Source organism: Equus przewalskii, chromosome 2, assembly GCF_037783145.1.
Source record: "Equus przewalskii isolate Varuska chromosome 2, EquPr2, whole genome shotgun sequence".
In the NCBI taxonomy this organism is placed as follows: Eukaryota; Metazoa; Chordata; class Mammalia; order Perissodactyla; family Equidae; genus Equus; species Equus przewalskii.
The window spans coordinates 56,406,132-56,424,034 of NC_091832.1; the positions used below are offsets into that span (position 1 = coordinate 56,406,132).

At 45.9% G+C, this 17,903-nt stretch overlaps 1 protein-coding gene across 2 annotated transcripts in view; it reads left to right on the top strand.

Annotated features, from left to right (window-relative positions):
* The first annotated feature begins 8,505 nt into the window (after window positions 1-8,505).
* EPHX2 (epoxide hydrolase 2) overlaps window positions 8,506-17,903 on the top strand; it is a 69,998-nt gene continuing 60,600 nt past the window's right edge. The window contains exon 1 of one of the 2 annotated variants that reach the window (XM_008519301.2): window positions 8,506-8,804. In XM_008519301.2, the coding sequence (XP_008517523.1) occupies window positions 8,704-8,804 (101 nt within the window). In that variant the 5' untranslated portion in view covers window positions 8,506-8,703. The remainder of the gene's footprint in view (window positions 8,805-17,903) is intronic. The other variant, XM_070611340.1, reaches the window with a different exon arrangement.

The window sequence follows — 17,903 nt, forward strand, 5'->3', positions numbered from 1 at the left end:
GAAAAAAAATGCTTACGTTTAACTGTTCTAAAATTTGTACCTGGAATTTGTTTTAATCAGGTATGGTAAGACATGCAGACATAGAAATGATTGTCATGAGGGAAGACGTTTATATTCACAGATCCCTAGAATCAAGAGTCACGATATGCCATGCAGAGCCACATGGGGAAGCACCAGAGCCAGCCAGGGGGCAGAAAGGGCAAAGGAGAAAGCATGGCCCAGAGCATTTGTTAGAGTTTCTGTAGGAAAGACAAGATGGAGTAAGCAGCTTAGGATTGGATAGTTTGAATAATTTTGTAAGGCTGTGGAGATAAAGGTGTTCTCTAGCTGTCTGGTACCCAGCCCTGGGGTAACTTAGTGCAGGCAGAATTTTGGCTAGATGTGTGAGAGACAGAGATAAAGGAGGTGGTTGGGGGTCTTGACTTGGGATTGGCTGGAGGGTTTGTAATATGATTTCTATATGCCCATGAGAGCTGGATCAAAAGGGAGATGTAAACAACTTTGGCCATTAGTTTGGCTCTGTGAGTAATGGAGGCCAACTAGACAAATAGAGAATTTAGGAAAACACAGAACACTAACACAAGGCAGCCATTCCTCACAGAAATAAAAGTGCTCATGCTAACCCCAAAGGGACAAAGCCCTAAGTCTCATCAATTACTCTATCCAGCTCCAAGTCTAGCTTCGCTGGGCAATGACCAATCTTGCTCTAATCTTGACACATTGTCATCTTGAAATTCTGTCTCCTATGGAGTAAATCATAACGTTCATCAAAAGCATGCTGCATACAAACTAATGGGATGGGCAGAAAACAAAATAAACCAACAAAGTAAGGAAGAAAATATAAGCAGGCACAGCCCTCATTGCTGTAAAAGATCATTAGGTTAGAGTTGGTATTTATGGTTTTCCCCTCCACCCATTCTCCAGAAGAAGCACCTATTCTGTAAAAGACAAATTGCTACCTCCTCCATCATGGAAGGGGTTTAATGTAATCATCTTGCCACTAGGTGAATAATTTGAGCCTCTGGGCTCAGGCACCCTATCTGGAGCTCAGGGTTTGTCACTGCTGCTGGGGAGCTGAGCATTTGGCAGTGGCAGCAGTAGGGATCACATTGGGAACCAGATCTGTAATTGCAACCACCTCATTAAGTTTACAACGATCCATTGACATTCTACAAGACCCATCCATGTTAGGTAGTGTTTGGCGGTAACCAAAATTACCATTCCCGCATTGTTCTGGTCTTCAATGGTGGTCCTAATTCTTACGTTTCCCCCAGAGCCACAGTATTGATTTTGTTTATATTTTGTTATGGAGGCTTCCTCTTGGTTCTTCCTCCCAAGACTGATGATGATGTGTCATGTACTGAGAAGTTTTCTCAACTCAAATCTTGGCACCCAAGGTCCAAACCACTTCCCAGACACCTGTAATCAAGATGATAGTCCTCCCACACCAATGTATTCCTCAAGGCCTTGGAGAAAGGAGTGTCATATGAGATCTCTCATATTAGGAGAAAGATGGCAGGTTGTACATAAAAAAATCCACTCCAACATTCCTATTTCCCCAAGTCTTCCATTCTGCTGTACTAATTTCTGGTATCTCATAGTCAATTTGCATGCAGTACCAACTGAACAAACTGTCAGTACCACCCTGTGATGGGTAATTTTATGTATCAACTTGACTTGGCTAAGGAATGCCCAGCTAGCTGGTGAAACATTCTTTCTTGATGCGTCTGTGAAGGATTCTCTACAAGAGATTAGCATTTGATTCAGTAGACTGAGTGAAGAAGATCATCCTCACCAAAGTAGGTGGGCACCATCCAATCTGTTCAGGTCCTGAATAGAGCAAAACGGTAAGAGGAAGGCCAACTCCATTCTCTCTGATTGAGCTGGGACCTCCATTTTCTCCTGACTTTGGACATCAGTGCTCCTGGTTCTCGGGCTTTTGGACTCAGACCAAGACTTATACCGTTGGCCCCCACCCCTGATAGACCTTCAGACTCTCAACTCCAAGTGAATTACACCACCGGCTTTCCTGGGTCCCCAGCTTGCAGAAAGCAGATTGTGGGACTTCTCAGCCTCCATAACTGTGTGAGCCTATTCCTATAATAAATCTCCTCTTACATATTTATATATCTATCTCCTATTGGTTCTGTTTCTCTAGAGAACTCTCACTGATACACACTTGCAGCTGTTCAAACTTGTAGTCTAAACCAAAATCTCTAGAAAATGCATCCCCATCAGTCAGCCAAACCTTATTTCAGCTTTCTGTCCTTGGCCTAGTACCTTAAGGATCCATGTCTATGCATTTTCACCAGATTGCGGACACGAGCAGAATCTTGCAGTTTTGAGGTGTGTTTAAGTCTCCTTCCAAGTTTGTCCTTGGAACCTGCCTGGTGGGACATGTGGAGACCTGACCCTGGTTCACAGCCAGAGGCAGTGCTGAGTAACTAGGGTGGGACATGAAGAACGTTTGGCTTACCTGGTACATGATAAGTCTCACTTCTCCCCCATCAGTGCTGTGAATTAAATTGATGCAATAATTAGGCAAATCCCAGAATCAAAATTTGAGTTTGGGTTTCAGCCATCCACTCGATTATCCACGCATTGCCTTTTATCTCTGAATGTACCTTCAGTGTATGTTTCTTCAAGCGTTTCTCCTGTAAAGTGCACACGATGCTAAGCTTTCTCAGTGGAGAGCACTGGAGAGACATGCAGGAAGGTGAGAGAGAGGTTTCTCACAATTTCTGGCACAGGCCAGGTGATCTTGTGGCCCTTTCGACATAGAAACCAGAGCCCCACGTGGCCTTCACACAGCCACCTGCCCAGACTCCCTTGGTGAGTCCCTACACAGCCTGCGTGCAGCTGACTGTGGCCAGAGGGTGACACATGAGAAGACTGCAGGAGAAATAGTTTATGGAAGAGAAGGCTAGTGGATGACCAAGAGAGTGATTGTAGATAAAGAAAAGAGGCCCGAGGACTGACTTTAACTTAGAGTCAGGAAACGAGGAGGAACCAGCAAAGGAAACCCAGTAGGAGCAGCCAGTGGAAGAGGAGGCAAACCAAGCAAGAGTTGGCCCAGAAGCTGAGGACAGAGAGTGTCTGAAAGAAGAAGAATGAGCAACTGGGCCCAATGCTGCTGATAAGTCAGGTACAGTGAGGACTGAGAATGACCTATGGATTTCACAATGTAGAGGTTTTTCATGATGGTGGTGAGAGGATTTTCAGCAATGGAGTAAAGACAAAAGCATGATTCAAAAGAGTTCAAGGGGGAAGGGGCCAAGAGGGCTCAGAGATGATGAGTAGAAACAATTCTTTGACAGACTTTTGCTTTAAAGGGGGGGGGAAATCAGATGGTAGCTGGAAGGACATGTGGGTTCAATACATTTACTTATTTTTTTAATGAGCGAAGTTATAGACTGTTGCTGTCTTCGTCAGCTTGAGCTGCCAGAACAAGATACATGGATTAGGTGGATTAAGCAGAACTTATTTTTCCCAGTTCTAGAGTCTGAGAAGTCCAAGATCAAGGTGCCAGCAAGACAGGTTTCATTCTGAGGCCTCTTCTCACGGTGTCTCACTGTGTGCTCACATGACCTCTTCTTTGTGCATGTGAAGAGCAAGAGAGCAAGCTCTCTGGTATCTCTTCTTATATGGACACTAATCCCATCATGGGGGCCCCACCCTCATGACCTCATTTAACCCTAACCACTTTCCAAAGGCCCATCTCCAAAGACCATCACACTGGGAATTAGGGCTTCCACATATGAGTTGGCGGGGGGGAGGGGGAGGGGGGACTCATTCAATCCATAACAATTGGCATGTGAATGAGATGATCCAGTAGAGGAGATAACTGATGATGGAGAAAGGGGGGATTGTCCTTGTGCCTACAAGGGTACCAAATCTAATGGCTCCATGAAAAAGTTGGCCTTAGACAGAACCAGAGGCAGCTGATCAGCGTATCTGGAGAGAAAGTGGAGTAGAAATAGCCATAGGTATGGCTTGGTGGGTCAGTGGAGGGGTTGGAGTTGGTGGCAGTTTTCTGAATGCTCCAATCTTCTCAGTGAAATAAGAAGCAAAGACACTGGCTGAGAGTAAGGATGGGGGAGAAGGCACCAGAGACTGAGGAGAGAAAGGAATTTGTCGTACAGGCTTCTGGGAGATGGGAAGGCAGAGCAGACTGGAGAAGAGTAGTAGAGTTGTTGGGTGGAGAATGGTACAGACGGACAAGGCGACATTATTGTTGTGAGTCTTCAGGGAGGATCTGGGAGCAGCGAGGAGAACTGAAAAGGACATCTACCCTGTCCCCTGTTCAGGGGTACAAGGGGAGGGGGGAGAAGAGCAGAAACAGGTGCCTGAGGGGAGAGCCAGGCTTCCAACAGAGCAAGAAGAAGAGAATAGAAAAGAGGTTGGGGAAAATGGATTTTGCTGATGATGAATCTCAAGTTCCAGAGGGCATAGTGAGTTCCAGAAGGTTCCAGAAGGCACACTAGAATGGTTTTAGCAATTGGTGAGGAGTGAGAGGGACCTAAGCTGGCTGATTTAAACAGAGAATATATTTAATGACAGGATATTGGTGAGGCAGCTTGGGAGCTTGGAGAACCAAGCTTGGAAAACAAGCAGTAGCCAAGGGCAACACCAAAATCACATCACAGAACTAGACTGGTGAGGACACTGCTGCTGCTGCTGTCGCCGAATGCCGAGGGCCATGGCGCCTGCACCCTCCCCGCCAGCTGGGGACCCCTGAAATTGCTCACCAAAACCCTCCACCTCTGTCCCTGCTCCCCTCACCAGCTCTGCTGTAGAGTCTGGGCTGGATGCATCTGATTTGCTGAGCTTAGCTCACATGCCTTTACCCTAGCTTCACGGCGGGCTGGGAAAGCGAGCACACGCATTTTCAGATTCTATGGTCAAAGTGGCTCTTCCTTCTATTAAGATGCATAAGGTGGATATGCCTTCCAGTGTTCTTATTGCGAACCACAGAACTTCCTCTCAGTTATACAAGCAGAAGGGGATTTATTACAGGATAGTGATAACTCACAGAAGTTCAGGGAGGACAAGAGAAACAGGCTTGGAAGCTACACAGCCAGAAAAATGCAGTGACAGCAATCCACGCCATGGTACAATTTTAAGGAAGCCACCACTGTGCCACCCTATCCACACCAAGTACACCCGGAATGAGACTGGAGAAGCTCCATCTCAGCCTCCCCAGAAAAACTAGATGTTTCTGCTACTGCCATCACTGGAAGAAAGTTCTAGCTGGCACAGCTGTTGCTTCAGGTTGCTCATTCCCATAGGCAAATCTCAGGCAAGAACATTGATTGGCAGAGCTCATATCACATGGCCAGCTTTAAGGGAGCCTAGCAAACGTGGTGTTTGTGGAGTCTACCTTGAGAAGGTACAACTCCAAATGTGAGAACAGTCAAAGTAGAGAGAAGACGTTTGAAGGATGCTGTGCATATCTCTGAATGACAGATGCCCACTGCAGGGCAGAATTTTCCAAATGTAGGAAGAGGCTATAGATGTTGGGCAGCCAAAAAAATGACAAATAAAAAAAATGATAAGTAGCCACTATAAATATTCCAAGCCTCATTCCTCTCATGGCCCCAGAAGCAACTCGCAACTCCTTAAATTCATCATCCCACTAAAATGGAAGCTTTGTGGTAGTCCTTATTTTTGTCTGTTTTATTTACCAATGAATCCCAAGTGCCTGGCACATAACAGGTGCTTAATAAACATTTGCTGAATGAATTGAAGAAACTTATTTGTTGCATTAAAGACAGACAAAGCTTCAGGTGTAATGTGGGTTTAGAAAACCACCAGAGACAACTTTTAGCTTGATTCAAACACTTACAGCAGGAGAAGCAGCAGTGTGAACGCTTCTCCCAACCACTAGGAATTAAACAGAGATTTAACATGACGTTGCAAAACTAAGGTCAAGCAGGAGGCGGGAAAGCGGGCACAGTGGCAGGAAATCCCAAACTAATGAGTTCACTGTAAGTTCATTACAAATTTAGTGATTGACGCCAGATGTAATTTCTGAATTTTCACTACTACATTAGCCATGTTTTATGATTCCATGCTATGAGCTGGAACATATTTTATAAATATTAAAATTAGCAGACATAAGGGTTACGATTTACATTTCAAAAAGATATCCAGTTTCCATAGCCCAGCTCAGTGAGCTCTTTATCTTCCTCTCCCTTGGGTGGCAGATAACACAGGGGCAGTGTGACCCAGGAGAAAGAGCAGAGCACAGTAAAACACAGTTGAGACCTCTGATCTTTGCTTGAGCAATTCAGCCAAGAATTTCTGTAACTCACAAGGTATTATAAAATATTCCAGACCAGATCAACCTACTAGTTTACTGTCCCTGAATAAACAAAGGTCCCTGTGATAGCTTCACAGTCTCTGCTTAACTAATGATGACTCCCATCTTAAAGCGGAGTCTCATAGTCTAAGTTTCTCAAAAGGGGATTTATAAAACACAGTTCTGTGTGTCCTTGTTCTCCGCTTTGCTACTTTCACAAACACAGGTGTGGATTCATAAACGATACTGCGTTAGTCAGGTAACAGAAATCACTCTGGTTATTTTAAAAAGAGATTTAATACTGGAAATTAGGAGCCTACAAAATCTTTGAAACGAATATAGGAGTGAGCTCCAGGCTGGGCCTTTAAGAAAGACTCCCAGAAAACACCACCAAACTAGAGGCTGCCACCTCTGCCCCAGTCAACTGGCCACCGCTGGGACTGAGTTCGAGAACACACAGCTTAATGGGGATCAAGGGCTCTGGAAGCAGCCCCAAGTTCTCTGGTCTGAACAACTGAGTGAATGGGGATGCCATTTAGTACGACAGGGCACACCCTGGAAGGAACAGGCTGAGGAGGGGGCAATGCAGCAAGCGTTCTGTTTCAGTCACGATGAGTTGGAGACACAGGCGTTCAAGAGGAGATGCTGAATAAGAAGTTGGACATGCAAATGTGGGGACCAGAGGAAAGTATAAGCTGGAGACAAATCTAAGAGGTTTCGTATTACACAAGTCATGCTGCAATCTGCTTTCCTTTTATAGACTCATTTTACTCTTGAGACCACCGACTTCTTCAGAGACTGCTGCATTCACTTCTTGCTCTCTCTCTCAGTCTTCAAACCCAGGGCAATCGAGCTTCCAGCTCCAAAAACGCCACTGCAAGTGTTCTGAAACAGGTCATCCAGGGCAATCCAAGTCCAACATCGAACGGGTTTTTTCAGTCCTCTCTGCAACATCGGGTATTGTTGACTACTTCCTGCTTCTTAGGAGGGGTTACGAACCATGGTCATGGGTCACCAGAATAACACTCGCCAAAGCAGATCCACTTCTCCTGTTCATCCCATTGGTGATTGGCAGACGCAAGACTGTTGTAGATCACGTGCCTCTTGATTTCAGCAAGGCATCTGAAGACTTCTCACAACATTCTTCTAGAGAAATGGGGGACAATAGCTTGGATAAATTCAGATGACACATTCAAAAGGGAGGTCCCCAGCGTCTGTGTCCTGAGCGGTGCTCTCGGCAAGTTGGAACCCCAGGCCAAAAGCACGTTTTAACTCACCGAGCTACACTCCAGTGGTGTGAGGAAACCAACAACCCCTATGCAAGCGCAGCTGACACTCCTAAGCAGACAAAGCTTGTCGTTTTCCAGAAACAGAAACAAGCCAATCGTGTGGAATCTGTGATTTAATATAAAGCTCACACATTTTTAGGCAGCATTAGTACAAGCAGAATGTACAAAGGGGTAATAAATAGTCCAGATTTATTTCTTCTAAGTGTCACTGCACAAGGAACTGGAATGGAGGTATTCTGGGTTGGCACACGATACCTGGAGCATGATATTTTATCCTAGAAATACATTTTGCCTTGACAAAGAGTGTGTCTAGAGGAGCAGCGTGGTCAGCATAGCGAGGGACCTGTAACTGTATGCACCGAATACCCCCCCGCCCCCACCGCTAAGGAGTTTGTAGCCCTGGCTTTTTCTCAGGCCTCCCTCTCTCCAGGCCTGCCTAGGACTGGTGAAAGTCTGGCAAGTTCGCGGTAAGCGGTCAGCCGGTCTCGGGAGGCGCGGGGCTCGGGTCCGCCTCTTCAAGCAGCCGCTGTGGGAGCGCGAGGGGACTTTGGGCCATCGTTTCAGGCCACAGACAGCACTTCAGCCATAGGAAGGATTCTAGCCCGAGTCTGGGCGCGCGGGCGGAGGCGAGGCCCGGGAGAGGGCGGGACCAGCAAGGGGCGCCAGGCCTGGGGGCGGTGTGGGTGCGGGGCTGGGCGGCCAGGGTCAGGCCAGGGGGCGGGGCCATGGGGCGGGGAGCGTGAGTGTGTGCGTGTTGGGGGACCCAGGGTCGGCCCACCGGGCGGGGCGGAGGCCGAGGTCGAGGCGGGGCGTGGGCAGAAAGGGGAGCCCGGCCGGTGGGCGGTGTGCGTGGGCGGGGGCGGGGGGCGAGGCCAGGGTCAGGCCAGGGGGCGGGGCGGAGGCCGAGGCGGGGGCGTGGCCGCTTCGGCGCCACGCCGTGGGGGGGCCGTGGGGTCGGAGGCTCGGTTGGGAGGGGGCAGGATCAAGCCAGGGGGCGGGGCCAAGCCGAGGCCGGGAAGGGGCGGGGCGGGTTCCCCTTGGGAGGTCCCGCGACCGGGTCCGCGGGCACGTCGTCGGCGCGCCTGGACCGTGCGGGAGAAGCTGCAGGAGACCATGGCGCTGCGTGCGGCCGTGTTCGACCTGGACGGGGTCCTGGCGCTGCCGTCGATCGCCCGCGCCTTCGGCCGCGCGGAGGAGGACCTGGCGCTGCCCAGGTGAGGGGGCGCGGCGCCCGCGGCGTGGGGGGCGGCATCCGTGCCCAGAAGTTGCCTCTCAGGACTTTCAGCCCTGGTTTCAGGTTGCTGGAGGGCGAGAGCCCTGAGAAAAGTTCACACGGTTCCCGGGCCCTAAAATACCAATGTCTGTAAGAAGATCCATTGTCTTTCTCGTTGCTAGGAAGTTAAACTTCTCTAAGGACTCCAGAATTGCCCTCTAGGTTGAAAGCTTTGCCTAAAGTGAGGAATTACTCGCTGAGCTGTCTGCTGCCTGCTTAATTCTACATAGTGGAATGAGTTTTAGGGACGCGCGCTGAAGTTTAGAAGAGACGAAAGTTCTGTGCGTTGCAGGTTTCCTTATTAGAGCAAACTAGATAAACAGCCCCCAAAACTAATCACGGAGCAGTAGTCAACTAGGAAGCATCACCAGTAAGCGTGATGTTCAGGAGATCTCAGTGACATCAGAAAGTATGTTATAATAAGTGAAGAGAACAAACCCGTCAGTCAGACTGTAAAACTTTACTCCATGGTTTCAAGTATGAAAAAAAGCTGCATGTAGAAAAATGTCTGGAAAATACAAAAAAAGTCCCTGGGATGGGATTATGAATGATTTTCTTTTCTACTTCTTTGTATTTTCCAGTTTTTTTACTTATGAACATATGTTACTCCTACAGACAGAAGGAGGGAAAGCATATTTATTTAAAAAGTTAAAAAAGAAAGAAAGATGACCCTGGCAACACCCAGGGAAGAGTGAATTCTAAGTGACTGGCAAGAATAAGGACCAGGGTGGAAGCTTTGAGAGTTCTGCCCCATCTAAGGAATTGTAGAATTCTTGTGATACCAAAGGCCAACATGGCTTTTTAACCTGTTATACTATGTAGATTGTAACAGACTGGTGTCTGCAAGCATGCCAAGCCAAAAGGGGGTTCAAAATCTACAGCAGCCCTCACTTGCAGATGTAGAAATTGAGGCTTAGCGGGAGGGGGGGGGGGGGCGGTGGTTAACTTTATCGCACAATAACACACATAGGTGGCTATGGAACCAACTTTTCTGCTTCCCAGTCTAGGATTCTTTTCTGTCTGGTTCATTGTGACTTCCCACCGCCCTTGGCAGTTGTTCTGGGAAAGATGTTAGTCTGTGGGGGGTGAGTAAATACATCAATTATGAATACTTGTGAGGATACAGGTGAATATTCTTGAGAGTATATTTGTGAGTGTACAAGTCACACGTATACAAGTTTACAAATGTGGGGTATTTAAAATAGCAGTGGTCTCTGACTCAGACCCAGATTAAAAATCTCAGTTCCTGTCACTTACTGCTGAGTGATTCTTGCTTAACCTGTTTTAGTCAACTTATCGAAGATCTTAGTCTTAATCTTAAAATAAGAAAATACCTTCCTCTTGTAGGGAGGAAGAATTATTCTTCTGCCCTCTAGGTTCTTCTGGCTGTTCTAAGAATTAAATTGACATGAGACAGAATAACAGGAGAAAACCAAAGAAATTTAGTAACGTGTGTACATGGGAGAAACCCAAGAAAACTGAGTAACTTGCCAAAATGGCTGAAGTCACCACCTTAAATATCATCTTCAGCTAAGGACAAAGAAGGATGTTGTGGGTAGTGGTTTAGGACTTCAAAGGACAAGGTAATTTACATAGAGATAGTGTTGGTGTCGCAATCCAATGTACACATCAGGATAGATGCGGAGAGGGCTGATGGCCACTCTGAGTTTATTATAACCAGCGTTTCAATATATACATAGCTTACAGCTGTTAAACATACACAGGTGTTCTGGATGAAGTGATTAGCGAATGCCAAGAATTCTTAGTGATTTCTCAAGGAACCCTCCCTCAGCCTCTGTTTTGATATTATCATGTTATTGCTGTGCTTGTATATTTTTATCTCGGAGCAGGCAAGGCCTCCTAGGCAATGGCTCCTCCTGCTCCCGATATCAATATCCTGTCTCCATCTGTGCCCCCGGGCGACCGATGCCTGGCTTAGGTTGACTCCCCCTGGAGGTCTTACCCCTCATTGGCTAACTGGCCTTCTCACCTCCGGGTCACAGTTTGTTGGCAAGCCGTTTCCAGTGATTATTAACCCTTCCTGCGTCAGGGGCAGCTACAGATAGGAATGCAAATGTTTGATAAACATGTTTGCTGAGCCATCTATAGACATCGAGAGAGAACTTTGATAAAAAATAGTGGCATAGTGGTTAGGTTTACAGGCTCTGCTTCGTGGACTGGGGTTCACAGGTTTGGGTCCTGGGCGCCCGTCATGCCATGCTGTGGTGGCATCCCACACCGAGTAGAGGAAGAGTGGCATGGATGTTAGCTCAGCTACAGGCTTCCTCAAGCAAAAAGAAGAGGATTGGCAACAGATGTTAGCTCAGGGCCAATCTTTCTCACACACACACACAAAGCCCTTGCTAGGTGCCTTCCTGTCTGCCATACCTATAATTATCTATGGTGATACCTCCTTTCTGGAACAGGCCTTCTGTCTTAAATTCTTTTAGGCAGTTGGGGGAAGGTCAAAGTTTCTTTCTGAATCTTTTGTTCTTAAAAATAATCAAACCAGAGAGACATATTTTGGGATGATGGATTCTGCTCCCCACACCCTAGAAATTTTTATGAGAGTTAAATTAGGTAGCATGTAAGGTGGATGGGCAACTGTGTTCCTGATACATTTCTTTTCTTTTTTTTAAATATTGGCACCTGAGCTAACATCTGTTGCCAGTCTTCTTTTTTTTTTCCCTTCTTCTTGTTCCCAATACACCCCAGTACATAGTTGTATATTCTAGTTATAGGTCCTTTTGGTTGTGCTATGTTGGACACCCCCTCATCATGGCTTGATGAGCAGTGCCATGTCCGCACCCAGGTTCCGAACCAGCGAAACCCTGGGCCGCCGAAGCAGAGCAGGCGAACTTAATCATTCATCCACGGGGCCGGCCCCTGATATGTTTCTTTATTTACAGAAGTCTCATGCATTTGCAAAGTGATGTTGGACACACTCCCTTTATCTAGTGTGGCACTGACTTACACACTCCCATTGTTGAGATTGTTCCCAGCAGCCATAAAACAGGTCATAGCAAAGCTAGCTGACACCAGAAGGTCAGAGTCCATGACTTTGACCTTGTTAGCCTATGGAGTCTGTGAACCAACCATGAAGGTGTTATCAGAAGGTGAGCCTGAAGGGCCTGCCTAGCACTGGGCATTTTCAACAGGCTTGGCATCGGTATGAAAGCTGAGTCATCTACAGATAGCCAAACTCCAAGATGAAGGCAGTGCCATAAGAGGTGCAAAGTTCTTAGGTGATTCAAAGGAGGGAGAGATTAGGTGAGGAAAGCCTTAATGGAGGCAGACCCTGGGAAGATTGACAGGAGGTTGGTGGGGAGAGATGTGAGGGGGGAGTTTTCCAGGTGAGGGGAACAGCATGAGCAAAGGCTGGGAGGTGGAAAGCATGGCATGTGCACAAGTACACAGAATATTCCAGTCTAGCCAGACGGGAGGGGAGTCGTGAGAGAAGTGGGGAAGTTGGTTGGGCCTGCATTGTAATGTGACGTGAAAGGCAGACTGAGCATGTACCTGCTTTGATAGCCGGTGACTCTCTGAGGAGCTTTTGAGTTGGGGTGTGGAGGGAGTAAAATAGTTGGTGCTCTAAATCAAGGTAGCTAATGCTTGGGGTGGGGGATCAAGTGCCTTGGTAGGAAACAGGAGGCTGATGCTCACAGTGAGATCTGAGAGCTTGGCAGCTCGGAGGGGGAGCACTAGGGAGCAATGGCAGAGGTTGGAGCTGAAACAAACAAGACCTTCTTTGAGCCGGCAGTTTGCAGGGTCATTGGCACAGAAGATGAGGAATGTCGGCCGCAGGGCCCAGGAGAGGAGAAGGGAAGCCTGTGAGCTGGGTGCTACAGCCGTGAGGCGAGGAAGGGATGAGGGTCCTAAACATTGTAAATACCTGTCTGAGAACAGGGCGATGGGCCCAAGCAGCTGTCATGAACTCCAGAAGTGGAGAGATGGTTGAATACCTGGGGTAAAACGGGGAGATGCGGATTCCTCCAGCATCAGACGGTGGAAGGAGAGAAAGGGAAGCTCAACTCTCCTTTGTGGTCATCCAGACCAGGGTCCGCTGAGGGTTAGGGGACGGGAGATGGTGGTTACCATGGCAACTGAGGCTGACAGGATCTGGAGGAGCCAGGGTGGTTCCCTGAGATCCAGATCTGACGTGTAGACAATTGTGTGCTTCGGTTAATACCTTCTCACACAGCTTCATTGTGGAGGGTCTGCCCACTGCCACTGGCCTGAACACTGGGGATAAAGTGCCAGTTTCATTCAGAAATGTGCACTCTAGCACCTGAGGTGCTTCCCATGTGCAACGTTCAGTAAATATTTTTGAGCAAGAAAAAGAAGTGATCAGCAAATACAGAAAGAGTATTTGAGAACCGGGACTTCTTATTCGTATCCCCAGTACTATTTCGGGAAATACTTATTGAATGCTCCAGGAGCTTCTGGGGAGGTTCCCAGATTCGCAGTAGCTTTTCACACCTCTGGGCTTTTATGAATTCTCTGAAGCATCTTTCCTCTTTTTAAATTTCACATATGGGTTTTAATTATACAAGTAATAGAGATGAATACATTATTATGAAAATATTCAAATGCACAGAAACATGTAGAGTAAGAAATGTAAGTCCCTCTTCACCTTTCCCTATTCCTCGCCCCATCCAGGACATAATCATGGTTGATACATAGTTCATTTATCCAAAATCAGCGTTTTTTCATAATTTTTTCATAATTCATAATTCAGTACAGCAAAACCTGGCCTGACTTCATTTGACCACGAAATCTGACCTGACCTCATTTGATAGCAAACCTGACCTGACCAAGCATGAGCCTGTTTGTCATCATTGTCTGTCCTGCTGTGACTAGTCACACATCTCACTGTAGAAATATTAACAAGTTTGATTGAGAGGGCTGCGCCAGACTCCCAGAGGTGTTACTTCATTTATGGTATATCCCCCCTTGCAATCTGAAAAATTCTGACATTTGAAACTCATCTGGTTCTGAGGTTTCAGATAAAGGATTGTCTGCGTGTTGCTTGTTTATGTGAATTTGCAGACACATTTATGCAAAGATTGGTAGGTAGGTAGATTAGGAGATAGGTAGGTTTAAAAAAACAAACAATAGGATCATAGTACACATATTGTCCTAGGTCTTAATTGTTTTTCTACTAGATTTACTTAATTATTTTACTTCACTTAACAGTTGGACATCTTTCCTTGTCCATTTACGTATATCTGCTTTTCCTTTTTTAACCGCTCCATAGTATTCCACAATATGGAAGGCCATAATTTATTTAAACGTTTTCCCTGTTGGGAGACATTTAGTTATTTCCGAGTTGTTACTGTTACAGTGTCATTGCAATATTTCTGTAGGGTAGTTTCCTAAAAGTAGTTTTCTACACCGAGTAAAAGTATATTTACATCTCAGATATTGATAGATCCTGCCACACTGTTCTACAAAAGCTGTCCCTATGCTGACAGTGCCCACGAAGGCCAGCCCTAGACCCTCCCTCCAGGGGAGATGACCCTTCTCAACTTTCGCCAGTTAGATCTGTGAAAAATGTTATCTTCTTGTGTTAGTTTGCATTTTCCTCTTCACTATTCATTTTTATCGGCCGTTTGTATTTTTTTCCTTTAGTATTAATCTGTTTATACCGTTTGCCCATTTTTGTATTGGATTGTCACTTTCTTCTTGATTTCTAGGAACTCTTGATTTCTACCATGGTGTTTTACGTTTTCGACTTAGCGTCTCATCTGCTATTTCTCCTTCTTTCTTCCCCCTTCTTTTTCCTGTCTTTACTTGAGTTGATCAAGTTTTTCTTGGGCTGGCCTGGTAGCGCAGCGGTTGAGTTCGCACATTCCACTTCTCGGCGGACCGGGGCTCGCTGGTTCAGATCCCGGGTGTGGACATGGCACCACTTGGCACGCCGTGCTGTGGTAGACGTCCCACATATAAAGTAGAGGAAGATGGCACGATGTGAGCTCAGGGCCAGGCTTCCTCAGCAAAAAGAAGAAGACTAGCAGTACTTAGCTCAGGGCTAATCTTCCTCAAAAAAAAAAAAAAGTTTTTCTTTTTTTCCAGTTTTCCTTGGTGAAACATTTTGTTTCTAGTCTTCTTACTGATACTGTTTCTAGATACTGATACTTACCGATACTGTTTCTAGACTCCTTCAGATTACTTATGGTTTTTTAATGTGCATATATAGTAACATACTGTTAACACAACCTTTTCTGTCAGCATGCATGTTTATTGCTATCTGTATTTGTTGTAATAATGGGGAATTTTTCTGATGTTTGTCCTGGGTTCCTAGCATAGAGCTAAAAACCCTTAGAATTTCCTGAGTGATCAGTGCCTTTGTTATGATAACGAGGCAACTCATTTGGGGGTCTCACAAAGCTTCTTGATGGGGGCTGGTTGCCGGAAAAGCCAATGGAGTGATTAGAGGGTTGGGACTCTGGACCAGCCAGACCTCTAGGGAGGGGTGGAGGCTGGGGATTGAGTTCCATCAGGTGGCCAATGATTTACTCACTCGTGCTTGTGTAGTGAAGCCCCAGTAAAGTCTCTGGACACTGAAGTTCAGTGGAGCTTCCTGGTTGGTGAGCACATCGATTTGCCAGGAGGCTGGTGTGCCCTAGTTTCACAGGGAGAGGGCACAGATGCTCTGCGTGCCCTCCTGAACCTCGTCTTACATGTATTGTTTAAGATAAAACTGTAATAGTAAGAATAGTACTTTTCAGAGTTCTCTAAGTTGTTTTAGTGAATTATCAGACCTAGAGGGTTGTAGAAACCCCAAAATTTGCAGCCAGTCAGTCAGAATTGTGAGTGGCCTGGAGACCCCCTGAGACTGCAGCTGGTACCTGAAGCGAGGGCAGTCTGTGGAGGGCTTGCCTGTAGCCTGTGGGGTCTGTGCTCCCTGAATTGAGTTGAATTGCAGTCCTCTTGCCTGCTGCTGGCGCGTTAGAGTAGAAACACAACAGTATTCTGCCCCACACGGCCACACCCAGATCAGCTTAGCTGTGCTTCCTTCCAGCCTCTCATGCTCACTCACACCAGAACCTTCCACAGGCAGGTAGAGTACTTTGCCTTCAGTTTTATCTTAGGACAAATCCGCTGCTTCCAGCTGCTCTGCCTGATACATTGTCAGCTATGAATGTAGGTATTAGGTATGTGAAGAAGCCCTTTGCGGGCAAAGAACGACAGTGACTTCTTTTCACATGTTGGGGCTCTTGTTTTCCTCCCCTCTCTCCTTTTTTTAATCACTATGTTCCAATCTGCCTTCCAAGGTGTTCTCAGACTTTCTAGTCTGATAATTTATATTTTCTTGGTTTTCTAAACTATTAAAGTTGTTTTTTAAAAAATCTTTTAAGGATATCTTTTGTATAATCTCAGTGGGATTTTAGGCAGAAGGAAGTAGACACCTGCTCAGTGTGCTGTCTTGATACAATCTCCAGTCTCTTAGTTTTGCCTGTTTTGATGCTATGTCAATCAGTGTGTAAAGGTTTGTGCCCTTTGTCAATATAAAAGTGCCTAGTAGGGACTGCTATTTTCTAAAGGGGTCCAGTCAAATTAGACTCTTACCAGGAGTATCAGAGAGTTCCAGTTTCTCCACATTGTCATTAGTACTCAACATTGTCAGTCTGTTTCAATGTAGCCATTCTGGTGGGTATATAGTGGCATCTCATTGTGGTTTTATTTGTATTTCCCTGATGATTAATGATGTTGAGCTGCTTTTTATATGCCTATTGGCCATGTGGTAATTCTCCTGAGTGAAATTCTCGTTTAAGTCACTTGCCCATTTTTCAATTGGGTTGTCTTTCTCTTATTGATATTTCTTTATATATTCTTGATACAAATCCTTTGTCATATATGTATGACATGCTATATATGTAGCAAATAAATTATATTTCAAACATCTTCTCCATGTATATGGCTTACCTATTCACTTTCTTTTCTTTTTTGTCTGAGGAAGATTCACCCTTAGCTAACAGCTGTTGCCAATCTTCCTCTTTTTGGTTGAGGAATATTGTCCCTGAGCTAACAACTGTGCCAATTTTCCTCTGTTTTGTATGTGGGATGCTGCCACAGTGTGGCTGCCAACAAGTGGTGTAGGTCTGTGCCCAGGAACTGAACCTGGGCTGCCAAAGCAGAGTGCACCGAACTTAACCACTAGGCCACGAGGCTGGCCCCATGTTCACTTTCTCAATGATGTCTTTGATGAAACTGAATTAAGAAGAAGGTTTTAATTTTAATGATATCTATACTAGTATTTTTTCTTTTATGATTAGTGCTTTTTGTGTCCTTTTAAGAAATCTTTGCTTACCTAAAGGTCCTGAAGATATTCTGCTTATTTTTATTTTATTTTATTCTATTTTGTTTTTTGAGGAAGATTAGCCCTGAGCTAACTACTGCCAGTCCTCCTCTTTGTTTTTGCTGAGGAAGCCTGGCCCTGAGCTAACATCCGTGCCCATCTTCCTCCACTTTATGTGTGGGACACCTACCACAGCATGGCATGCCAAGCGGTGCCATGTCCGTACCCAGGATCTGAACTGGCGAACCCTGGGCTGCTGAGAAGCGGAATGTGCGCTCTTAACCGCTGTGCCACTGGGCCAGTCCCTATTCTGCTTATTTTTAGGAGCTGGATTGTTTTAGCTTTCACATTTAGGTGATCCCCTTCAAAATAATTTTTGTATTTGGTGTGAGGTAGGGGTGAGGTTCCCTCTCCCCACTTATGGATATCCAATTGTTCTAACATCATTTGTGGAAAAACATCTTTTCCACATTAAATTTTGGTAGCTCTTTTGTTGAAAAATGAAGTGACTATATATGTGGAGGTTTATTTCCACACTCCCTATTATGTTAGGTCAATATATATGTCTATCTTACAATAATACCACATTGTCTTAATTATTCCAGCTTTATAATAAATCTTAAAATCTTGTAACATAAATTCTTCTTATTTGTTCTTCTTCAAGATTGGTTTGGAGTCCAGCCCCATGGCCAAGTTCACGTGCTCGGCTTTGGCAGCCCAGGGTGTTGCCGATTCAGA